The sequence below is a fragment of the Callithrix jacchus genome, chromosome 9, assembly GCF_049354715.1.
Source record: "Callithrix jacchus isolate 240 chromosome 9, calJac240_pri, whole genome shotgun sequence".
Classification (NCBI taxonomy): Eukaryota; Metazoa; Chordata; class Mammalia; order Primates; family Cebidae; genus Callithrix; species Callithrix jacchus.
The window spans coordinates 13,729,239-13,754,190 of record NC_133510.1 but is presented as its reverse complement, the minus strand read 5'-3'; the positions used below and the strand labels follow the sequence as shown (position 1 = coordinate 13,754,190).

Here is a 24,952-nt window from a genome sequence, read left to right as displayed (position 1 = left end):
CTGGGGTTGCTCTACTTGAGGAATATCTTTGTGGTGTTCTCTGTATTACCTGGAGTTGAGTATTGTCCTGCCTTACTAGGTTAGGAAAGTTTTCCTGAATAATATCCTGAAGAATATTTTCCAGCTTGGATTCCTTCTCTCCGTCGTATTCAGGTACACCTATCAAACGTAAATTAGGTCTTTTCACATAGTGTCATATTTCTTGGAGACTTTGCTCATTCCTTTTTACCTTTCCTTCTCTAATCTTGTCTTCTCGTTTCATTTCATTAAGTTGGTCTTCGACCTCTGATATCCTTTTTTCTGCTTGATCAATTTGACTTTTAAAACCTGTGCATACTTCACGGAGTTCTTGTACTGTATTCTTCAGTTCCATTAATTCATGTATATTCCTCTCTAAATTGTCTGTTCTCATTAGGATTTCATCAAGCCTTTTTTCAACGTTCTTAGTTTCTTTACATTGGGCCAGAATATGTTCTTTTAACTCACAGAAGTTTCTTATTATCCACCGTCTGAAGCCTGATTCTGTTATTGGAATGCACTTGTTCTCCATCAGGCCTTGTTCCCTTGTTGATGAGGAACTGTGATCCTCTGTAGAGGGAGTGGCATTCTGATTTTGAGTATTCTCAGCCTTTTTATGCTGGTTTCTTCCCGTCATTGTAAATTTATCCACCCGTCGTCTTTGTAATTACCAACTTTCAAATTAGGTGTCTTAGTGTATGTCCAACTTGTTAATTCCCAGTGCCGAATCTGAGCCGGTGAAAACAGCTGCGTCAAGATTCTTGGTGCTTTTCTGCCCAGGAGTCTCTGGTCTGGCTTCCCTCCTGAATCCCTTCTTCAATCAGCTGAATGAGCAACTCTGCCTTCACAGAGCTCCAAATGTTGACCAAAAGGGGACCCAGTCCCGTTTACTCTGCCCTGAGAACTGCCACGCCGGTTGCAAGAGTCGCATTGGTGACCAGTGGGGCTCCTCCGCTGGGAATCTCCTGGTCCGTGAGCAACAAAAATTCATCTGAAAGTGTGGCGTCCTCTCGTTCTCTGAGCTTTTACTGGGAGCTACAAGCCTGAGCTGCTAGCGATCAGCCATCTTGGATCTCTCTCCTTGCTTTTACTTTTAATTAAATTTTGGTTTTTGTTTTTTTGGTTTTGTATGTTTTTAAATTTTTTTCCCCCAGGCTGAAGTGCAGTGGTGCAATCTCGGCTCGCTGCAACCTCTGCCTCCTGGGTTTAAGTGATTCTCCTGCCTCAGCCTCCTGAGTAGCTGGGATTACAGGCATGTGCCACCACATCCAGATTTATTTTATTTTATTTTTAGTACATATGGGGCTTCACCATGTTGGCCAGGCTGGTCTTGAACTCCTCATTTCAGATGATCCACCTGCTTCAGCCTCCCAAAGAACTTGGGATTATAGGGGTGTCACCATGCCCAGCTAATTTTCTTTTCTTTTCTTTTCTTTTTTTTTTTTTAGTATAGATGGGGTTTCACTATGTTGGCCAGGCTGGTCTCAAACTCCTCACCTCAGGTGATCAGCCTACCTCAGCCTCCCAAAGTGCTGGGATTATAGGCATGAGCTACTGAATCCAGCCAAAAAATTTTTTGTGTGGAGACAGGGTTTTGCTATGTTTCCCAGGCTGGTCTAGAACCTCTGGGCTCAAGTAATTTGCCCACCTCAGCCTCCCTAAGTGCTGGGATTAAAGGTGTGAGCCACCGTACCTGGCCAGGAAACTATTCTCTCCCCATCCCTGTAGTTTAGTTCCAAAATGCCCTCGGAGAAAATTATAAGAACTATTACATTTCCAAAGACCTTCACAGTTTGTAAACCACTTTTGTGAACATGATTCTCAAACTGTCCTGTAAGTCAGAACAAATACTTAAGTACTAATTATATGGTTGTTGCTTTAATATTTTGGTTTTTTAACTCCAAATGTTCACTGAAGAAAAATTAGAAAATACAGATATTTGATATTCTATTGCTTAGAGATGACACTTAATATTTTAGTCCATGTCATATCAGATTGATCTAAGCACATAAACATAGATCTTTAAAAATAGTTAATACTATCACTGTCCTGTAATCGTGTGATTCCCATTTTTAGCAGGTGACTGATAGAAGTCCCAAGCCATGCAGCTGTAAAGGGGCAGTGCCAGGTCTCAACTCCACTGTCCTGGCTCTAAGTGTCCACGTCCCCAAGCCAGGCTGCTATTCACACTCCGCGGCTTTGTGGGGGTTGACTGCCTCTATTTCATGGCTGTGGAAATGGAGCCCCAGCAAAAAGAAGGGTTTATTTTGACTGGGCTTAGGGGTAGAGACCCCCAAGCTGTCCTGCTACCCCACAGTTCAGCACGGGTGAGCCAGACCTGACTGCTTGGAAGTCCACACCTCTGCCAAACTGGACTTTGCCTTGCAGTAAATAGTCACAGGGATAACAGGGGTCAGCTGTTGGGCGGGAGGCCCAGAGGCTGCAGGTGCCAGGTGGCAGCCTTGGACTGTGAAGGACTGACCCCAAAGAGCAACTGGATATTGTTCTCTCACTCATTAGTATTTTTAGAAAGAGGGTGAGGGCACAGCAGTGGCCCAACACCTGCCTGGCTGCCCTGCGGCATCGCCCTGAGCTGTGGAAAGGGTGCTTCTAGCCTGGATCTAGGCCGGTGCTAAGGGCAGGACTAGCACGCCTGCCTGCCTATATCCATTCATTCATTCACTCCTGAGCACGCGTCCCCAGCGCTGGAGGAAAGGTTTCCCCAGGGCTCTGGTCTAAGAGCTATGGGAGGAAGAACACAGTGCTGAGGAGTTGGAGCTGTGGCCTCAAAGACCCGGGTTCAAATCTTGCCTCTGGTCTCCTAGCCATGTGGTCTCGGGTATGTTCCGTCCTCTCTGGAGCCTGTTTCTCCTCACAGGGCCTCTGTGAGAAGTGAAGGGGGATGCCTGGGGAGCCTGGCTGCACGTGGGGTCAGTGCAGGGAGCCAGGGAGAGGCTGCGGACTGGAAGCCCTCCTACTTGGACTGTTTGCATGCTCAGCATCCACGTGGAATCTGGTTGTCAGGACACCGGGGGGCTGAGATAGACATCGCCTGAGACTTACATTGACTTTTGCTCAGGGTTTTGCTGAGTTCAGCAGTGGCTCACCTATTTCACCAGATACTACCTTCTCACCATGAGAGGGAGGAGAGGGGCATCTCCTCTTTTTACAGACAAGTGAGCTGGGAAGCTCTGAAGCTGCGTGAGCTAGACGGTCAGCAGCACAGTCGGATCCCTGCGCCTCCTTGCCGGCCCTTTCCCGCTTACCCCTCACGCCTTCTTTTCCCCAGACCCTGGCCCACTTCACAGGGCGGCTGCTCAGGTGCAGGTGTCAGGGCTGGGAGAATCTGTGACTGGCCACATTCGAATCCTAACGGAGAACAGGAGAGCCCCGGTTGAGAACCCAGGCTGGACCTGCTTTGCTGGCAGGGAAAAGACATGAGTCCTAGGGCCAGAGCAATTCCGGTAGGCTGGTTCCAGGCCCAGGCCTCCTAGGATTGGCTGAAGCTGGCAGCTGCAGCTGATTCAGGCTGGCCCACCAATCAGGAGGGGCTTTGATCCCCAGACTCAGTGTGCAGGGACTTCTCTATCTTGATCTCCTTGGCCCCTGGAGCTCCCTCCAGGTAGTGCATCGGCATCCCTGCCTTGTCTGCACCTGTCTCATCTATGGGTCTATGGCCAGGACCCAGGATGCTACTGAGCTCAGGGACAACAGACACATGCACGTGCACACACACACGAACACAGACACACAGATGCACACACACATGTACACACACAGAGACACATGCACACATGCACACAGACACAGAGACACACAGACACATGCACACAGACATGCACACACAGAGACACACACAGACACATGCACACACATTCACATGGACACACATGTACACAGACATGCACACACATACACAAAAACATGAATACACACAGACACACATGCACATACACAGAGACAGACATACAGACACATGCACAGATACATGCACACACACAGAGAGACATGCACACACACATGCACACAGATACACACAGACAGGCACACACATACAAACACACATGAATACACACATACATGCACACACGGACACATAGACACAGAAACATACACACAGACACATGCATATAGACACAGACACATGCACACACACATTCACAGAGACATACACACACAGACACACACACATGTACACAGACACAGACACACAGAGGCACACAGACACAGATGCACACACACACACACACACACACACACACATGCAGACACCACACTGGCTGCCCTGGTATACGGAGGCGTGTCAGCAGTCAAGGTGTCTGTATCACAGCCATTGACGGGTACCCCCAGAAGATGCCATAGAAGAGATTCACTGAGTTCAGCTCACCCTGGTTCTGCCTTTCAAGTCTCTTCTGAATGAATACAGTGAACAACAAATCAAAGGCAACTTTTGTGTTTTTTTGAGACAGGTTCTCGCTCTGTCACTCAGGCGTGATCTTGTCTCACTGCAACCTCTGCCTCCCAGGTTCAAGTGATTCTCCTGCCTCAGCCTCCTGAGCAGCTGGATTACAGGTGTGCATCACCATGCCTAGCTACCTTTTGTATTTTTAGTAGAGATGGAGTTTCACCATTTTGCCCAGGCTTGTCTCGAACTCCTCACCTCAAGTGATCCACCTGCCTCAGCCTCCCAAAGTGCTGGGATTACAGGTGTGAGCCACTGCACCCTGCTGACCAAAGCATCGTTCATTTACTGCTTCATTCGTTGAGCATGCAGGCTTAGGTGCCCCATTGTTCCCATGAAGCTTGTCCACTGAGGAGCGATGGAGAAGCTCTCTTTATCTCCTGGCTTCCCCCTTGATACACTTATTCTCTGCTAAGCTTTGTCATTTTAGGGGATTCAGAGAAAAGGATGTAAACTGAAATGTGACTGAGGCAGATCTCCATTGCTTAGAGGTTTGTTCTGCTAAAGCTGAGGGCGAACCCAGAAAAAAGAAGCACCATAGGATCTGTGACCTATGCTTTTTCCAAAGAGGATTTTGGGAATTTCAATATTTAAAGGGAAAGAGCAAAGCAAGAGGGGGAGATTTTTAAAAATGAGGATGGGTAGGGAGTGAGGCTAGTGGTTACATTCCTGTGAGGCTCTGATTAGTGCATGACGAATCTACATTTTACATGTGAAAAGAGGAAGTGGGGGTGGGGGCGCATCGATCACGTTTTTGTACTGGACTCAGTGAATCCGCATGTTATGTTAGGTAAAGCAAGCAGGGGAAATGACAGCTGTTTGGGAACACAAGGACGGCAGTTGTTTTGTGTGACTCCATGTCCAAGCTTCACTTTCTCTTTGGCATAGTGAATTTGGGGGTCCCGAGATTCTAGTTTTCTTTCACAGGGGCTGTAGGGAAGCCAAGGATCTCTGTTGTGTCCTAGATGCCTAACTCATGCTAGGAGCTGGAAGCAGGTTTGTTGAACTGAACTCAATAATCAGCCTGGAATCTTGGCAGGCTGTCTGCAGGGCTGGGTGGGGTGGGAAATTCACCACCTTCCCTTTTTCCTATCTCACTGTCAGATATGATCTACTTCATGAGGTCTCACCTGGACTATAGCCAGGGACTATAGGCTCAACTCTCATTTCTTCTTATTTTAATTGCCTTAAATCCTGAGGAAATAACTCTTACCTTTTGGGAATGCGTAGTCTAGTGGGGACATACAAAACTCATATACACCCTTATGTGGAATTGATATTTTGCTTTATGATTAATTGTTCTGAAAGTCCTTTCCACTTGCCCCTGTTTAGGCTTCCTTTCTGGATTTAGGCTCCACCACAAAATCTAAGGTTCAGCAAAAACAAGAGACGCACTGTAAGTACTTCTGAGAGAGGACATGAAAAGAATCTAGGAATAAAAGCACTAGACCGCTGGGCGCGGTGGCTCACACCTGTAATCCCAGCACTTTGGGAGGTGGAGGTGGGCAGATCACGAGGTCAGCAGTTCGAGACCAGCCTGACCAACATGGTGTAACCCCCATCTCTACTAAAAATACAAAAATTAGCTGGGGGTGGTGGCACGTGCCTGTAATTTCAGCTACTCAGGAGGCCGAGGCAGGAGAATCGCTTGAACCTGGGAGGCAGAGGTTGCAGTGAGCCGAGATCATGCCACTGCACTGCAGCCTGGGCACCAGCGAGGCTCTGTCTCAAAAGAAAAAACACTAGATCCTTAGAGACCCACGAGGAGCAGCAGCCGGCAGCACCGGGCTGGGCAGACAGGAGCTGCTGGGGCCTCTGCCTGCTGGTTCGAAAGACGGTTTTGACCCATTCGCTCCTCTCTGGAATGATCTAGATATACTACCTATAGCTATTATAGATTGGCCCCCATTGTTGAGGGACTTACACAGCCTATGCTTGCAGGGCTGTAGCAGTTAAGGACACAGGATCCAGAGCCTTCCTGGGTTCAAAGGCCAGCTCTAATACTTAAAAAGTGGGTGATCTTGGCCAGGTGCAATGGTTCGTGCCTTTAATCCCAGCACTTTGAGAGTCCAAGATGAGAGGATCCCTTGCCAGGAGTTCAAAACCAGCCTGGGCAACATAGTCAGACCACATCTCTACAAAAAAAAAAAATGTTTTAAAACTGAATTGGCCGGGTATAGTGGTGTGCACTTGTAGTCCCAGCTATCCAAGAGGCTATAACGGGAGGATGGCTTGAGCGTAGGAGTTTGAGGCTACAGTGAGCCATGATTGCACCACTGCACTCCAGCCTAGGTGACAAGAGGGAGACCCTGTCTTTAAAAAAAAAAAATAAGAGGGTGATCTAGGGGCCTGGTATAGTGGCTCATGCCTGTAATCCCAACACTTTAGGAGGCAGAGGTGGAGAATCGCTTGAACTCAGGAGTTCGAGACTAGCCTGGCCAACATGGTGAGACCTCATTTCTACAAAAATTAAAAATTTTTTCATTTCTAGTAAGTTTTCAGGTAATGTTTCTGCTGTTACTTAAAGGACCACACATTGAGAACTGTCGTGATACAGGAGAAACATACAAGCGGAGGATTCAGACAATGGGGCCATCCCTTAGCATCTGGTGACTTTGGGCATTTGATCTCTTTGAGCCTCAGTTTCTTCACTTGTAAAATGGGACTACATCCCAGCTACTTGGGAGGCTGAGGCAGGAGACTCCCTTGAATGCAGGAGGTGGATGTTACAGTGAGCCAAGATTGCGACACTACACTTCAGCCTGGGTGACACAGCAAGACTCTTTTTTTTAAATTAAAATTTTTTTTTTGGATACAGGGTTTCACCATGTTGGCCAGTCTGGTCTTGAACTCCTGACCTTGTGATCCACCCGCCTCAGCCTCCCAAAGTGCTCAGATTACAGGCGTGAGCCACCGACAGCAAGACTCTTAAAAAAAATGGGGAGGGGGGGTCGCAGGGAACTACAGATGCTTCTGAACTTATGATAGAGCTACATTCTGATAAACCCATAGTAAGTTGAAAATATCGTAAGTCCAAATGCATTTAATACACTTAGCCTGCTAAGCTTCACAGTTTAGCCTAACTTAACTTCAGCGTGCTCAGCCCGCTTACACCAGCCTACAGCAGTAGGCAAAGTCATCTAACACAAAGGCTACTTTATAATAAAGTGTGGAATATCTTACGTAATTTATTGAATACTGTACTGAAAGTGAAAAAGAGAGTGGCTATTCTCTTTTTGTATGGCTATTGTATGGCTATTCCAAATACAGTTTCTAAAGTGTATCACTCACGGTGGTGTGAAAGCCGGGGACCATCTCTATTAATACCTGCCTTGTGGAGTCGTGCCTGGCATACAGCATTATCATTCTTTATTACTGTTTAAATTTTAGCACATTGTGTTAGCCCTTGAGGGATGAGTAGGATTGAAGTCAGCAGAGATTGGCTGGGGGGGCTTGGGGAATGCGTCTGAGAACCTCCATGGCAAAGTGGGCATAGAGCAAAGAGCCGGCCAGATGGGTCTGGAAGCTCCAGGACAAGCCGCTGATTGGGGAAGTTCTCTTGTTTAGGGTGGATATTGAAAGGGAGCAGATCGATTCTTTGGATATTTCTGTGTGTGGGTAAATCCACGATTAACTTTGAACCCCGAGATAACAATCTTTACTGAAAACCCTGACAAAGTGACCTCTTGCAGGGGAGGTGGGAAATGCTTCCTAAGAGAGAGCAAGGAGGCTGGGTGGCGGCTCACGCCTGTAGTCCCAGCACTTTGGGAGACTGAGGAGGCAGGATCGCTTGAGCCCAGGAGGTCGAGGCTGCAGTAAGCTATGATTGAGCCATTACACTCCAGCCTGGGCGACAGAGCAAGACCCTGTCTCAAAAAAACAGTAATAACTAAAATAAATAAAAAAGCAAGCAGGACCCTCTGGGTTCCTATTTCAACACTCGTGCTTTCCCGTCCCTCCCTACACATAGCTTGTTTGTAATCTATGGCACCTTTTCGTTGGCGGGAAGCCCGTCCGTGTCCTCTATCACAAAGGGGTCAAAGCCCCGGGTGTGCCCGCGCGGGCCGGTAGAGGTGGCCTGGGGCCTTGCCACGCTGTTTCCTGGCGCCCCCTGGTGGACAACAGCCGCGCTACATGCCTTCCCAGGAGGCCTCTCCCCATGTGGCCTCTGGATGCTGCCGCTTTAGGTCTCAGTTTGCAGCCTCGGGCAAGGGCTGGAACTCTCAGTGAGACTGCTCCCAGGGCTCAGAGGACGTTTCTGGACCAGTTACTTATTATTGCTGGAATAACACGCAAAAGACACCCCACCCTGACGTGGATTAGAGACTGTTGATTTTTAAGGGCGAGATCACAGCTCTTGGCAGGGTAAGGCTGCAGGCAGGGAGCCTGCATGTGGCCTGCCCCAGACAGAAGGCTTCAGGGGTTTGGGCTTTTACAGCTTTTGGCCTGAAGACCAGCTGCAGCTTCCAGCCCCAGTCATTGATTCCCTGAGGCTCCCTCAGGACTGCCGAGCAAAGGCAGGATCCAGGGAAGAAAGGGCTCTCCCTGCAGAGGAGGCGTGTATTAGAAGAGCAAAGATTCACTAGCCAAACTCCACTCCCCACCCAGATGCCACTGTGCCTGAAGCCCTACCCTTAAAGATCCTTATTTTTGCCTTTTTTGAAAAAACTCTCTCATAAAAAATTCAGTGTGATCATCATTCATTATGTACCTAATGTGGGCAAGGTGCTGAGCTAGGCTCTGTGGGGACCCAGGCCTGTGGAATATGGGGGCCATGTGCTAAAGTGGACAGCAGAAGGAGCCATCTCAAGAGGTCTCAACAATGCCGAAGGCCAGCACAGGCCAGGAAGCAGGCGATCTTCATTCTGGGTGGAGTGCACTTGGGGACAGGGTCTAGAAAGGAGGGGAGGCTTTCCCTTGGGGGAGCATGGTGAAGAAAGAAAGGCTTTAGTCCTGGAGCAGAGCAGGAGCTGCTGGGAAGGGTGGGGTGCATTAGGGAACAGTGAGTAATCTGGTGTGGCCCTGCGCGTCTGAGCATCACAGAGCCTGGCACGGGGTTCCTCTCCAGGGGTGGGAGGAGGAGCTGGGGACCGGGCTAGAGACGTGGGTGGGGGCCCAGGGGAGAGGACTGCACTTGAGTACAATGATCCTGGATACCCAATGCAGGGGGCCTGTGTGAGCATTTCCCTTCCTGCGTCTGCGGCAGCTCGAAGGTGAGAGCCAGCAGGAGTGAGGAGAGAGGCTGCCGGATGGGTACAGGAGGCATTTCAAACACAATGGCAGTTGTTAGGACCATACATGGTGCCTACTTTGAAATTGGGGCTGGGACGAACCCTGAGTCACAACACAGTATCTAAAATGCCTCTAGGCCCATAGGTGGAAGCATAATCCTGTGTGGGAGAGATTTCCCTCCTCATGCGATATTTGTTTAATACCTCACAGTTTGCAACGCATATTCACCCACATTATCCCATTGATCTTTCTACCAGCCCTTTGTGCTAGACAGGGCAGATATTATCCCACTTCAGAGAAGGACCAGCTAGGGTCTGGGTGACATGAAGTCGTACGTTCAGTTTTGTTTTAACGTGTTTATTTTAAACACTGGCCTTTTGGGTGGGTATGTCTTGGTCTGTTTTGTGTTGCTGGAACAGAATAACAGAGACCGGGTAATTTATAAACAATAGAAATTTATTTGGCTCCTGGTCTGGAGACTGGGAAGTCCAAGAACATTGCACTGGCATCTGGTGAGGGCCTTCGTGCCGCATCCTTCCATGGTAGAAGGTGGCGGGCCAGAGAGCTTGCAAGCGCAAGAGAGAGGAAGGGAGCCACGCCCACCTTGTGTATCAGGAACCCACTCCTGAGATAACTTGACTCACTGCCGTGATAATGGCATCATTCAAAAATAAGGGCAAAGCCCTTATGACCTAGTCACCTCTTAGAGTTCCCACCTCTCAACACTATTACAGTAGGGATTAATTTTCCAACCCATAAACTTTAGGACACATTCAGACCAAACTGTGCTGTGTGATCTTGGGCAAGCTACATAGGCTTTCTGGGCTTCCATATTCTCAACTGCAGTGATGATGCCCCCACCTACTTTGCAGAACCGTTTGAGAGGACTGCACAAGGTGACTCATGTCCTGTGTTTAACCCTGTGCCAGGCACAGGAGTGTCTTCTGTAAGTGGGAACCATCATCGTTCCAGTGCACTGAGAGCCCACTATGTGTGCGCGCAGTAGGACAGGCCCAGGCACCCTTCCCAACTGGATTCTGATGAGGACTGACACCGGATTAAAAGCTTGCTTAAGTCCCTTCCTTTGAACGAATCACTCTTCCGGGGCTGAGACCCACCCTTTCCCTTTGTGAGAAATCAGCTACCAGAAGCCTAAGTCTGGACCGTCTCCTTCTCAGGGGAGGCCTGGCTTTCCTGGGCAGGCGGTCATTTTGAAGCCAACACAAGGGCCCCAGGCCCCTGTTCTTCTGGGCCTGTCCAGTGTGTGGTCTGAGTGTGAGCTCGCCACAAAGGAAGGCTGCCATGTGGGTCTTCTCAGGGCTGGCAGGAATGACAGGGGAGGGTCACCCGTATCCTGCAGCGGCCTCTCTGCTATGGCCTCAGCGTCCGGATTCTCCACTCAGAGCCTCCACTTCCTCATCCCTAGATCAGTCTGTGCTGGGAAGGACCCAAGGAAGCCTGTGTTCCAGTCCCTTCAATCTCGCAGATAAGCAAAGGAGCTTAATGCGTGGGCCTGCTTGCTCACTCCTGAAAGCAGAGCTGGACTGTCGTCAAGGTGCTGTTGGTGTCACCCGGAGGGTGTCACCCGGAAGGAGAGCTACACCCTCCCATGGGACGCACACGGCCTGCCCTAGGCCCCAGGGCCTAACCACAGTGAGCTGTGGCTCCTGGCTTTTTGGTAGGGCAGTCACTTACCCCCCTCAGCCCTCCCGCTGGGAGAATGGCCCTGTAATCTTGTGTCCAAGAAAGAGCAGAACGATCTGTTGTACCTTAAGGCCCCCACTGGCAGTAATGTCAATAAACAAGGTAAAAACATGTTTACTTTTCTGTTAAGAAAAGGCATTCTTTTCCTATCCAACCCCAGTTTTGTAAAGAAACAAAACTATGGGCCAACAAGGATTAAAGGATAAACGGCCGTCTGGCAGAACAATGAAGCAATCCTTGACTTCAAGGGATGGAATAGCACCAGCGTTGGGAGCTGGGACTTGGCAAGGGGCCAGACTGAGCTGGAACCAGAGAGGAGGATGCCGAATAGGGAGGGAAATGACTCTGCTGGGCAGACCCAGGAGTGGGGCAAACGGGGGACTGCTGGGTCTGTGGTGTCTCCTACCCGCTGCCTCATCCCCTGCCAATCACCAAACCCACGTCCTCTTGTGGCCAAAGGCCTAGAGCTGTACAGATCAGACTCTGGATCTACTCTCACCCCCTCGCACCCCTCCCGCCCCAGCTTCATGACGCCCCAAATTCCCCTTCTGTCCGGGTGTCATTGGTTGGCTGGATTTTGATGGGCAGCCTTTCCCCAGGCAACCACCCCTTGAACAAGGACTCTGGGAACCCAAAGCAATGAGTCTTGGGCAGTGTCCTGCCGCCCGTAAGTGGCAGGGGAGGGGCGAGCAGGGCAGGGCAGAATGAGACCTCAGTAAGACACTGAGCCAGCCTCGTTGAGAGAGGGATCTCACGCTGGGAGCATGGGAACCGCTTGGATTCTGTCCTTTCTTCTGGGGAGGAGCAAAGCGTCGTTCTGTCTGTCCGTGGCCTCTGCCCTCCAGTATTATAGGTGTGGAAAGTGACCACCAAGGTGCCAAGCCCAGAGGCAGAGCTGGTCCTAGGAATCGGGAGTCCCAGCCTGCCGGCCCCTGCTCTTCCAGGATCAACTCAAAAGGGGCGGGGAGCGGGCGGAGCGCTGCGCGCTTGTGGCGGGTGGAGGCCGCCAGCGCACCCGGGCCAGCTCTGCAGGGAGGGCGCAGAAGCCAGGGTCAGGGCCAGGACAAGGGGAGGGAGGCAAGCGAGAGCCGGCGGCGAAGAGTCCGGTGAAACGGGAATGACTCATGCTGGGAGGCTGTGCTCCCCTGTCCTTCCCACATTCCCGGGTCTCTGTTCTGGACCCGCCTGGGCCTGGCCTTAAAGGGCCAGCTCATCTGAGCAGGAGCCGGGGCCACCCTACTGCGCTCCCCACTCCTCCATCATCTGACCCCTGTGGGGTTGCTCTCAATCCCTGGGTTGTGGGCGACAAGGATGGCCCCCTGCAGGATTTAGGGCTTTGTCTGATTCAGTCCTCCCACTGTAAGGGAGCCCGCAGGCCATTTCCTCCATCCCCCTGCCCCTGAGCAGGGCTGCACCTAAACTGGCCACAAGGATTAGGAAATCTTTCCCTGCTTTTAAAGATGTCGCACTAAGGGGGCCCCTTTCCAGGCACCTTCGACCCTTTCCCTCCGCGGTCCCCTGGGCTGCAGGTTGTGCCGAAGGCCCCTCCCCTCTCCGTCTCCCCACCCCAAGCTGGCCCCATTTCAGCTTCGGTTGATTCCCGAACTCTGACTTGACACACGTGTTTGGTGGGTTTTAGGTCGGCCCATACAGACTTGTGGGCCAGGCTCCCGGTCCGGGCCTCGGATGGGTCCAGGTTTCACACAAATCCCGTCCTGCGCGTGGGTTCCTCGGGGTGGAAACGCCATGCGGCAGCTGCGGTGCCCGAGGCCCTTCTCTGGACCCTGCGCGCCACCGTGTGGACGCTCTGGAGAACTGGCGCCTGCGGGGATGCCCTGCAGAGATCCCGCCCAGCACCCGCAGTTCAAGGCAGTACTGAATCGGCTCTACATTTAGAGAGGAAAGGATGAGGGCACCCCCTAAGCGCACTGCGAGTCCCACATCGTCTGTGAAACGATAGCTCTAAATTACTAACAAAAGCCAAGCAGCTCTGTTAAAATTTACATAGCAATACTTTTCATTGAGGCTTGGGAAGACCTCCAAGTTCCCCAAGTATTCTCCCCTTCCACCCACTGCCACCTCTTCCCGCACTATTTGGTCAGTGCTCAAAACATACCACTGGAGGTCTGGGTTTAAGGTTCTGTCCACTGTTAACAAATTTTCAGGGAACGGAGTCTTTTTCCCTCGAAGCTAGACCAGTTCATCAGAGGTTGAACTGAAGCTGAGGATGGAAGGACAAAGTGCAAATCTTGCAGGAATGGGGGAGGGAGAAGAGGGGTGGCACTGCCTTGGGGCAGGGAGGCCAGGGGGCACAGCTGAGCCTGGACAGAAGCCCTTTGAATTTGGGGGTAGGAGGCGAGACTCTCTTGCCTAATGAGTGCTCCTGGAGTCCAACAAATAGTCACCAAATGGGCTATGACCACAGGCTGCTGCAGCCTTGGGGCTGACAGTGACCATGGGCCTTTGCGGGGTGTTGGCCCTGGGATCCCTGGCCCTAAGCAACCAGGCCAGCTGGCCCTAGACAAGCCAGCCTTGCTTAAACTGCATTTCCAAAGGCCCTGAAAGCTGTGTGGTATCCTAAGTCCACGAAGGTCCTCACTCACCCTTTGTCCCTACCTTCTCCAGCCCCACTGGCTGCCTCCAGCACAAGCAGAAACCCAGGTCTCAGCAACATCAAACACAAGCGAAGGCAGGGAAAGGTAGTGAGCACTCCATTCCTTCCGTGCCCACAGCCTTTTTCTTTCTTTCTCTGGGCCCCGGCTCCCAGCCTGATTTTGGTGGCTGTGAAAAGGAGTTTGCCAGCACCTGTTGTGAGCAGCCTGTGGCCCAATGGGACAGTGCTCACCAGGGATCCCGATGAGGGACAGCAGCCATGCCTTATTCGGCATTGGGGTCCTCACAGCTCCAACCACCTGGCACGTACATTCAATCTAGTGAATGAAAGCTACCTGCTGCTGTCCACTCGCATCTTCCACGGAAAGCGTTTAAATTGCTCTGTTGGCCAAAGTTACACTCCTGATTGCCCTCTGTGAATCCTGCCCTGACCAGAAGTTGAGGACACTCAGAATTTGATCATGAGCAATCCAGATGCAGGGAACTGTCCAGTGTAGAAAGCTGATGGCCTGCAGTGTGGTCAAAGTGGAAGAGCCACTTCTTTGAGTTCAATCCTCCAGTGATGGTCCACAGAGTCAGAGGCGGGCAATCTGCAGGGCACAGGCTGCCGGGGCCGATTCCATCTCAGAGCAGGCGCTGTTAGCGCCCATGACCCTGCACCTCTTGGCTGTGTCTGTGCATGTGCACCCTCCTGGCAAATGGAGCAAGGGGCCAGGAGCTTGGAAAGGAAGCGAGAAGAGCAGGGTGGAGACATGGGACTGAACTTTTAAGGCAAACTTTAGGAGAAGGACTGGGGAACAGAGGCCCCTTCTGCTGGCCTAGGAGAGGGTTGGTCCACTCTGTAGCCAGGCATGTGGATTAGAGCTGGGTCTCCAAAGACGGGTGCCCAAGACCATATTTTAGGATAAGAAAATTGAACTCCTACTTATATTGATGTTTATGTAATCCTTTCAAATGTTTCTACTTTTGCATGTTTTACTGTATATATTAGTCCAATAAAATATGTATAATTGATAATGGAAGAATGTACATATATTGAGGATGCATGGCCAAAACACTGCAATCTCCACCTCCTGGTTCAAGTGATTCTCCTGCCTCAGCCTCCTGAGTGGCTGGGATTACAGGTGTGTGCCACCATGACCAGCTAATTTTTTTGTATTTTTAGTAGAGACAGGATTTTGCCATGTTGGCCAGGCTGATCTCAAACTCCTGACCTCAAGTGATCTGCTTGCCTCGGCTTCTCAAAGTGCTGGCATTAGAGGCATGAGCCACAGCGCCCAGTCTCATTTCAGGGAATCTTAAGGGCACGTAGAAACCAAAGATTCAGATAGACAGGCTAATCACTTAGCCTGCATGTCAATCGACTGTCCTCTGTGTAAATCCCTGAGATACAGAGAAGTGAAGTGACTTGCTGTGGTTGCACGAAGTACAAGGAACATTCCAGACCCTCTGAGACCTGCCCATCCAATATCCACACCTCCATCCATCCATCCATCCATCCACCCATCCACCCCCAATCTCTCCATCCATCCATCCATCCATCCACCCATCCATGCATCCATCCACCCATCCATTCATCCATGAAGCTTTATTTTATACTTCAAAACAAAATCAAATGTAAATTATGTTTCAATAAATCCCAGCCAAAGAATTAAAAACAAACTGAGAGCGTTCAGCTAGTATGCATCACTGTGCATATCTATTCACGCATCCATCTGTCCCCACTCAGCAGGTACCTGTCCCGTCGTGGTGATCCGATGGGTCATCTTCCTTACCTCCAGGCTGTAGCATCTTTCAAAGTCCTCCCTTCCTTTGCTTTCTCACCTCACTTCACTTCAGTTCCTTTTCACTCTGATCCTAATTCCAGACTATCACTTTAAATGACTCCCCCTGCTTCTAGCCCTTCCTGGCCCAATCTAGTCCAAGCACCACTGCTAAGTCAATCTCCCAAGGACTCTTGAGTGACTGCGGATTGCCGTTGGCCATGGGGCCCAGACTGAATTTCTTGGCCCACCCCAGAGGTCCACAGCATATGCCCTGTATTGTGATTCTCTCTTTTGGAGTTAGTGGCTTCTTGAGAAGTGTTATACTTCAAAATCAGATCAGATGTAAATTATGCTTCAATAAATCCCAGCCACAAGTCATAGTTCAAATGAATGAAGAGTGTTTAGCTAGTATGCATTACTGTGTGCACACACTCATGCATATATGGATGTGTATCCTGCCAGCCAGCCTGACAGCGTGTGTGCCTGAACAGGGTGGAACTCCAGTGCTCCTGAGGGCTGGAAATGCAGCCATGTTCAGTTGCTGAGCTGTGCACCCTGCCTTGGGACCATGGCATTCTGGGAGAGGAGGAGGCTTTCTCTATTTCACCCAAGCCTCCAAGCTCCTTCTATTGTCTTCTCAGGTGTTTTCCTCTCAGAGGAAAATAAAACAGCCCAAAGCTGAGGATTGGCCCAGGTAAAATAGTGAATAGAACAAGGAAGGTGCATTTTACCAGCCTTTTCACTTTCTCCAGCTGCACAGGGGAGGGTGTGAGGGGCAACCCTCCAGGAAGTATCAACTGCAACAGAAAGAACGTCATTTCAGAGTGCAGAGGTCTGGACGGGTTTTCAGGGCATGAAACTGAGAAGGGTGTCGCTTGTCCTGAGCTTCCCGTCTGGTTTGGGAAGGGCTTTAAAACTTCTCTCTTCTCTCCCACCTCTCAACTGCTTCCCTTCCAGAGTCTCTCTTGCTAAGTCTGTGCTTTCTCCCTGCAGCCTGGGAGCTCCGACCCCAGGAGGAGCCAACCCATCAACCTGAACCACTACGCCACCAAGAAGAGTGTGGCAGAGAGCATGCTGGATGTGGCCCTGTTCATGTCCAACGCCATGCGGCTGAAGGCGGTGCTGGAGCAGGGGCCATCCTCTCACTACTATGCCACCCTGGTCACCCTCATCAGCCTCTCTCTGCTCCTGCAGGTGGTCATCGGCGTACTGCTCGTGGTTATTGGTGAGGAGCCCAGCCTGCAGTCAGGCCTTCTGCCTTGGCACCTGTGAGGGCAGAGGTGTTTCAGCTCAATGACGACCACCTCCCTTGATTTCTGCCGCTTGGGTCTCTGAAGGGCCCCTCCTTCCAAACTCTGGTTGGTGTTGTGGGGGTAGCTCCGGACTGTGGCCTCATCCTTGACCCTTTCCCCCGCTCCACTCCCCTGCAGCGCGGCTGAACCTGAATGAGGTAGAAAAGCAGTGGCAACTCAACCATCTCAACAACGCAGCCACCGCCTTGATCTTCCTCACTGTGGTCATCAACGTTTTCATTACAGCTTTCGGGGCACATAAGACAGGGTTCCTGGCTGCCAGGGCCTCAAGGAGTTCTCTCTGAATACCGCCTGGGATCCAGGTGAGGGAGGATAGGGAAACCCCAGCTCCAGGGGTTCCCCAGGTGGCCCTTCTCTCTCCTCTGGGGCTTTGGGGCAAGAGACAGATCCTGTAGCGCCAAGGGCGAGGAGGGGATCTGCAGGAGCCTGTCCTCAGTGAGGCCTGCACAAAGCCCCATTGCTGTGTTAATGGGTTGCTCTCGGTTCTTGGACTCAGGGTTTCCCGGGTGGAGGCGATGCTGTGGTTGACTCTGCCCCTTTGGCAAGAGGAAAGCTGGAGATGGGGAATTTATCCCTGGCATTATCTAGCAGCCCTTACTACTCAGACTGTGGTTCTAGGGCCAGCAGCATCCACAGACCACTCGGGAGCTTGCTGGAAATGCCGAATCTCAGGCTTCTGCTCCAGACGGGCTGGGGGCACATGCATGAGCAAGGTGGCCAGGTGCATCCTGGGCACGCTGAGGGTTGAGGGGCACTGCTCTGGCCTGCCCTCCTCATTGCCTCTTCTCTGCTTCCCGACAGGTACTGGGCCTGGAACTCCTGCCTCCTTCCTGCCTGATCTGCCGGGCTCATGGGCACTTTCCACAGCCCAGAAGAGCTGTCTGTCTAAGGCGGGTCTGTCTAAGGCCAAGTCTGCCCAGCTCAAGGACTCTGGTCCTGACTCTACCCTACTGCTTCCTTCTGCTCCAGGCCTGTTTTCCTTCCTGTAAAATGGAATCTATATCTATAAAGGTTTCTTCAAATCCACTCTGGAGTCCACTTATTTGTCTAGTCCGAAAGGCTCAGGCATCTAGGCTGGTCTCCAGCTGTGCCTAGCAGAGGGCTCAAGGGTGGGCAGGCTTTTAAATCACTCCCTCTTCTATGGCTTCTGCTTGAAGCCAACGTTCCTGGCCCAGATGCCTTGAGCTTATTGTCATCTGCCCCATCAACTGTAGACTAGTCCATTGCAGATGGATGCACATATGCTCAATCTTCTCCATGAACCTGCTGTAAGCTCTTCTAGCTTTCGCAGTCTCTGCTTCCCTTAGGCATGTGTTTAAGGACTGCAAACTCATTTTGGTCTTTGCGTGGGCCAAAATAGAACGAGCAAGGTAAATCTGCACCTGTAAGGCATTAGCAAAGCGTTGCCAGCTCAAACAGAAATGATTTTTAGACGGTCTGCCAGGTTAGAAGTAGCCACTCCTTGGCTTCTCTCCACTGCTCGCCAAACCATTCTGGCCCTATATCTAGCCTTCCCCCCAGGGTACCGATAGCCTTTCTCGGCTAAAACCATCAGCCTCCATTAATCTGCCGAACAGAAAATGCCTAGTCTATTACACGGTGAACTGCTCAAACGAACAATGCTGTCTTCTTCCTGGTAAACCACAATGCAGAGAAGGCCATTCTACACACAGCAGACATCACACTCTTGGGAAAGGCAGAGTGTGGTGTGGGAGGGTCCTTGGCATGCCCGCCTGGACCATTCAGCCCAAACCTCTATGTCCATCAAGAGCAGCAGGAAAAGACAAACACCTTTTTCTTTTCTAGGAAGTTGCTGTATTTAATGCTTCCCCTCCCACCATCCCACACCCTTCCCACCCAAGACATTTCCCTAGGGAGTAGGGGCCATGCCCGGCCCTTCCCCTTAAGGCAGATGGTATGGAGGTAACAAACATCGAAGTCAAGGCACTGGCCCAGGGCGCAGGGGTGGTGGGCAGGGCAAGAGGCTGGGCTGGCTCCTAGTCGTTGTAAGTGAAGCAGGCGGGCAGTTTGGGCTGGTTCCATCCTTCTAGTGCAATGCCCAAAGATGAGAGTGGTCCCAGAAAGAAACTGGCAACCCCACTGGCCAACTGCAGCCCTAGCCTAGGCCCGTGACCCTTCTCCAGGGGACAGTAGGCCTCAGCAGGGACCAGAAGCCACAGCTCAGGGAGCAGGTTTGGCTATCCTAAGCCACAGCATGTTAACTCAAAAGTCTTTGTCCTTCATAATTCCTTAGAGGAAGGTAGGGATTCTCCCCAGACCCCAGAAGTTTCTCCATGAACTCTACTCTCCTGTGTGCCAAGCTCATGCTCTTGGGGAATGCAGAGCCCGCCAGGCAGACCCTGCATCTCCAGTGCTGTGATTTGGCCCGTCACAGCCTGGAGCGTGGGCTCAGTGGCCTGCTCTTCTGGGTCCCCCCACACCTGTCCCACACCCTGTGAGACTCTGGAGTTCAAGATGCAGTGTCCAAATGCACCATGGGTGAATTCACAGCAGCAGCGGAGGCAGCAGCAGCAATAGAAAAACCCCCAGCCACAAAAGCACTGGGGGTTATTAGTGCAAGAAAAGTACAAGGTCACCAGGTGACAGAAAGGGTGGCGTAGACTAAAAAGGCCAAGGACTATTTTCCCTGAAATTGCTCCACTCTTCAGTTCCTCCTGCTCCCACCCCTCTCCATGCTTCCAGGGGATTTCTCAGGGGAATGTTCTCACCTTCCCCAAACCTCTCATCCTGCCCCCTTCTTATTCTGCTCCCTGGTCCCTGCTCCAGGGTTTCACTCCCATACACAACTTCCTCTTCTTCCACACAAGGCGAGGCGGCCAGGGCTCTCCCTGTAGAAGGGCAGGTCTGCCAGGGAGCTGGATGCAAGGCTCACAGCTTCCACTTTCTTTTCATCTCTTTCTGCCCAGCCCCCAGCCCTCTCTCGTCTAAGGAAATTGACAGATATGGCCACATCCTGTTTCCCTCTTCATGTGTTCTCCAGAGGCCTACCCACAGGCATGCCAGGAAGGGGACAGGCTTCTCTCCCCCACCTTCATCACCTTGCCTGTTCTGCAGGCAGGCCTGAGTGTCCAGTGACGGGGAGTGGCAAGCCCACCACCCAGCTCCTCAGCTCCCAATGCCCAAGCCCCAGGAACAGCCCCTTCTGTGCTTCTGGTCTGAAGTGAGCATCTGGAGGAGAAGGTTAATGCCCTAATTGGTGGCCTGCCGTTTGGTGGCTACTGGGAGATGTGTCTCTGGAAGGCACGAGCCTGGGGTGGAGCAGGGAACTGCCCCACATGGGATCATCCCCGAGGCAAGGGACAATGCCCAAGGACATAGGAGTGGGCGGGAGGTCTGCATGTGGGGACAGTCCCTCAATGCACAACCTTACCGCCCTCTGGACAGCAGTTTTGGTTTTCTGTTTTAAAAATCCCCACCCCCACCAATAAAATAGGTCCACTAGAAGAGTGTCTAGTTGGTGGTCAGCACTTGGCCTGAGGAGCGCCTGGTGGTGTGGGCATGCACCTTCACGGATGAGGATGATGTCAGCCATTCTCTCCTTCCTGATTCGTCCTTCTCAGGAGCTGTCCCCGTTCTTCACTGAACAAGTGGCCCCTCCTGGCCTCTCTCTCAAAGTCCTCCCTTCTGAAGGCCCAGGGAATAGAGGGAGGAGCCCTGGCACCTGCCTCTGTGAGGGGATGGCTCCAGATGAAGTCAGCTTCAAGGCCTCCTGGGGACCGCTCCCCATCCCCGAACAGCAGCTGGGCCCTGAGGATCTGCTGCTAGTCAAGGAGCAGGGAGTGCTGGGTCCAGCGAACACCCTGCAGCTACAGCATCTTCATCTGGCGGCGGTTCCACATGCCTCGCTTGGAATGGAAGTGATGGAAGAAATTCCTGAGGGAGAGACGCTCCACTTCCAGACCCGCTTGGAGGATCCTGAAGGAGGAGGAGCTGGATGAGCCAACAGAAACAGGAGGCAGCTGGGGAGCCCCTCTGCATCTCCACAGACCCTCCGCTTGCTCCCCACAGGGCAGGGAAGTCGGGTGGAGTGGAAGGGTGTGGGCTTTGAAGCTGGGCAGCCTGCCTTTGGATCCCAGCTCCATGACTGGGTGTCATGCCTTCTTTCAGAGCCCGTCTGATGATGATCACATATGTGTAATGAGGATAACGTATGATACAGAAGTCTATCTGTCGTTAGAGTAGACATCCTACATACGCATCAGAGGTGGTGAAGACCGAGAAGGATGGAGGCTGAGGAATCAGCACAGCTCCCGGCATACTCTGCATGCCCCATAACTGGCGCCCAGCCTCCAGGGGACAGGTCACAGATGGAGGGAGGCAGGGCTACACTGAGACACCCGGAGCCCAGGCCCTCCCCCTGCCTTTTCTGCATGCACAGCCTGCAGGGTGTTCCTCTCCAGGGAAGCCTGCACTTCTGGCAGGGCCAAGAGTAGCTGACCTGGATCCCTGAGCTGCTGAGGAGGCAGGAGGTTCGGGGCAGTACGGGAGCCATACACTGCCGCAAAAGCCCCGCACGAAGATCAAGGTGGAGGTGACTGCTGGGCTCCCAAATCAAGGCTTCCAGCTGCCTCGGGGGCTTCTTCCATCTAAGACCCTTTTCTGAGATCCCAGTTATCTAAGCTCCCTTAACGTCACCCTTTTCACTTCAGATTATCTGAGTGTATCACCCTCCTTTTCTTTCTTCCCTCAATGAGAAAAAACATCGATAGACCTAGTTTTTGAGCCTCTGATGCTTCAGTGAGTGAGATTTGGGGCAAGTTATAACTTCTCTTCAAGACTCAGTCTTCTCCTCTGGAAAACGGAGATCATGACGCTTACCCCACTGAGGTCAGGGAGGAACCAACAGGGTGACGGATACGGACCACCTGCCAGGCGCAGGCCCCAGTAACCGGTGGATGCACCTTGTCCTGCCTCTCGGGAAGAAGTGAATGCCTTCACGTCCAGGTCCCCGCCGCCAGTGCTCCTGACCTTGCCCTGTCCACCTCTTGTGAACGCTGTTCCAGCACTTATATACCCTCCCTTGTGAAGGGCACCCTCCCCTCTCCTTTGCTCCTTCCCCACAGGCTCAGATCTCAAGCTGGCGTTCTCCCCCCACCCTTCTCTTGGCAGCACACTTCTTGAAAGAGGAACCTCATGCAGAACAGCCTCCGCCTCCTCACCACCCACGTGCCGTGCTGCCCCACGGCCTGGTGTCCCCACCCAACCTTGCTCTCTGCGTCCACCTGCCACGGCCGCAGCTCGTCCTGTGTTCTCCTCTGAGGCTTTCATCTCGTTGACCCTTTCCTCCTGCTCCAGACCCCCGGGTCCCTTGGTGTCTCAGGACCCAGAACCTCCTGGGTATCTTCCTGCCCTTTAGTGGTCCACATTGTCTCCTGTGCTGGCCCCAAAGTCTTAATCTTGACCTTTGCCAGGTCTCCTCATCCATTCCCACAACTCAGTTCCCCGTTCAGAGCTGAGGGAGGCGTGCTCCCCTCCGGCTGGGGAGGATGCAGTCTCTCCTGCAGTGCTCTGCTGGGTGCTGAGAACATTACGGTTTACGTCTACACACTCGTGCACCTGGGACACTGGTGTTAATTTTCACACCAGCCCTGTGACACAGACAGAAGCCGAATCACACCCCTCTAATAGAGAAACTGAGTCCCGGCGTGGCCAGTGCTTTCAGGGCATCCTCTGAGTCCAGTGCTCCTCACCGCACACCGGGATTCTGCAGCTGGGAACAGCTAGCCTGCTGTAGCCCGGCTCCCTGCCCAGAGCGCATGAAGGGATGGAATTCCCAGGCCCCGGGGACGCCCCCCTCTTCCCAGTCACCTGTCCAGCAGCTCCCAGTCTTCCCCTCCCCAGCGGTCTCGGAACTCCTTGGTGTTCATGCCCCCAACCCTGTCCATGTCAGACTTGTAGATGCCGAGCAGCCCAAATCCATTCACCTCCCAGTAGCCTGTGGACAGACAGGAGCTTCGGGTGAGACGAGCCAGGGGCCAGGAGGAGGAAGGAAGGAGGAGCCTCTTCTGACAATCAGAGGTTGGGGGTGAGGGAGGCTGAAAACTGTCTTAGCTGAACAAGTCCTTTGCCTGCTTTGGAGGAAAGCCCCCTACTAAGGTTCAGGGCTCCGCAGTGCTACCAGGCAGTGCCCATGGGCTGACAACAGCCCTCCAAATGGATCGAACAATGGCAGCCACTGAAGACACAGCCGTGTGTCAGGGTATGTGTCCATTTCCCTTCCCACAGGCGGGGAGCCCACCTTTCCATCTTTGGAGCCCCCAGGACATAGCATCTGGCACACAGCGGTGCTTAGCAAGTGTGTGATGAATGAATGAAGGAGAAGATGGGCAGGAGATGTGCACTGCTGCACCTGCGGCTGTGGCTGTCAGCTTGGCCCAAGGGGACCTTCTCTGGTGGGTTTTCCCGGGGAGCAAAGGCCCCAGGAAGGCAGGGTGGGGCAGGGAGGAGGATGCTGATGTTCATAGACATGACTGTCCCCGGCTCTGGAGTTAAGAGCCAAGATCAGAGAAGTCTTTCCTCCCTCCGCAGTCTGAGCAGGACTCACCCTCAGGCCACTGGGGGGTGGCCCCACAATGCAACCTCATCACCATGGGGGCAAAGGCCATCTTTCCCTCCACACAGTGCTTCCGAATGGCATCGATGACTCCAGCTGGGAAGTGGATGTGGAGGTCACAGAGGAAGATGATGCTGTGGGGGTCCTGGGGACAGATGTGGCCAGGGTCAGCAGACCCTGCAGACCAGAGCTGGGAGGTCAGGCCACCCTCTAGGAGAAGCCTTGGAGTCTTCCCCATCGAAGTGATCACAAATTCCCACAAAACCAACTGCCGGGCAGAGTTCCACAGCACTGAGCATGGTTCTTAACCATCACAGTGGATTCCGACTCCTCCCCACTCTTCATGGGCTCAAAGGACCCTGGACAACTGGGCGAATGTTCCCCTGTGATTTGCTAGTCTCACCCTAGCACTGGCCTGCAGCACAGCAGAGAGGACCTCCTGTGTTCTCATTCCCGTCCTCCCCGAGGGACTCACTATCTCATACACCCCAAATGTCTTTCTACCTCTTAACCAGCCTTGAATTCCATCTTGCAAGCCCTGTCCAGGCCCTTTACCTTCACGAGGTCTATGCCAGCCTGAAGTCCAGCTGAGCGCTCAAAGTTTCCACTTAGCTTCACGTATTGGTAGCTGCAGGAAAGGGAGAGAGAACTGCATAGCAGGACGCAGCTGTGGTGGTCCCTGGAGGAAGCTGGCAGCACAGAGGTGATGTATGCTCCTGGGATGGGATTATGGGCAGGTGAGCCCTCTGGGAAAAGCTGGAGACTGGGAATCAGGACGGCTGGGCAGGACTTCTGGCCGTACCCGGGAAGCAGCAGCCCTAGGACTTCAGGATGGACGCAGCCCACACCACCCACTGGCTGGGGGTCCCCCTCACCTCCGCAGCTTGGACCTCTTTAGCGCCATCTCAACATCCATGTCCTCACTGCTATAGTCAGTGACGATGACGTTGAAGTGTGGGTCGCCGGTGACCGGGAACAGGTTTTCCATGTCTTTGATGAACTGCTGTACCCAGCGTGCCTGGTTCTTTACTACCCCAGGAGGCCAGGCAGGAAAAAGAAAAGGCAAAGATGAGCATCTCCACTCTCAGTTCCCACGAGTCAGGAGTGCCCATCAGACCTCTGCTGAGCGAACAGTGCCACTCTGCAAAACCAGTAGCAATGCAGCACAGAGACAGAAAGGCAAAGGGAGTACTCACCAGTTAAGGGGACCTCTGCATCCTGCTCCCCGTGTACCCTCCTCCCAGGCAGGGGCCCCCGAGAAGGCCTTGGC

General features: G+C 52.4%; 2 protein-coding genes across 2 annotated transcripts in view; one reads left to right on the top strand and one right to left on the bottom strand.

The window, feature by feature from the left end:
- The window catches only part of NINJ2 (ninjurin 2), a 103,601-nt gene extending 85,468 nt beyond the window's left edge, over nucleotides 1-18,133 (top strand). The window contains 3 exon segments of the mRNA XM_003733701.6: nucleotides 16,789-17,020; nucleotides 17,226-17,410; nucleotides 17,910-18,133. Coding sequence (XP_003733749.5) covers nucleotides 16,789-17,020; nucleotides 17,226-17,392 — 399 coding nt within the window. The 3' untranslated portion in view covers nucleotides 17,393-17,410; nucleotides 17,910-18,133.
- A 767-nt stretch (nucleotides 18,134-18,900) lies between these two features.
- B4GALNT3 (beta-1,4-N-acetyl-galactosaminyltransferase 3) overlaps nucleotides 18,901-24,952 on the bottom strand; it is a 101,588-nt gene continuing 95,536 nt past the window's right edge. The window contains exons 16-20 of the mRNA XM_035255369.3: nucleotides 24,558-24,711; nucleotides 24,238-24,310; nucleotides 23,674-23,827; nucleotides 22,938-23,064; nucleotides 18,901-21,044 (exon numbers count right to left, since the gene is read on the bottom strand). Of these exons, the coding sequence (XP_035111260.2) occupies nucleotides 20,936-21,044; nucleotides 22,938-23,064; nucleotides 23,674-23,827; nucleotides 24,238-24,310; nucleotides 24,558-24,711 (617 nt within the window). The 3' untranslated portion in view covers nucleotides 18,901-20,935. The remainder of the gene's footprint in view (nucleotides 21,045-22,937; nucleotides 23,065-23,673; nucleotides 23,828-24,237; nucleotides 24,311-24,557; nucleotides 24,712-24,952) is intronic.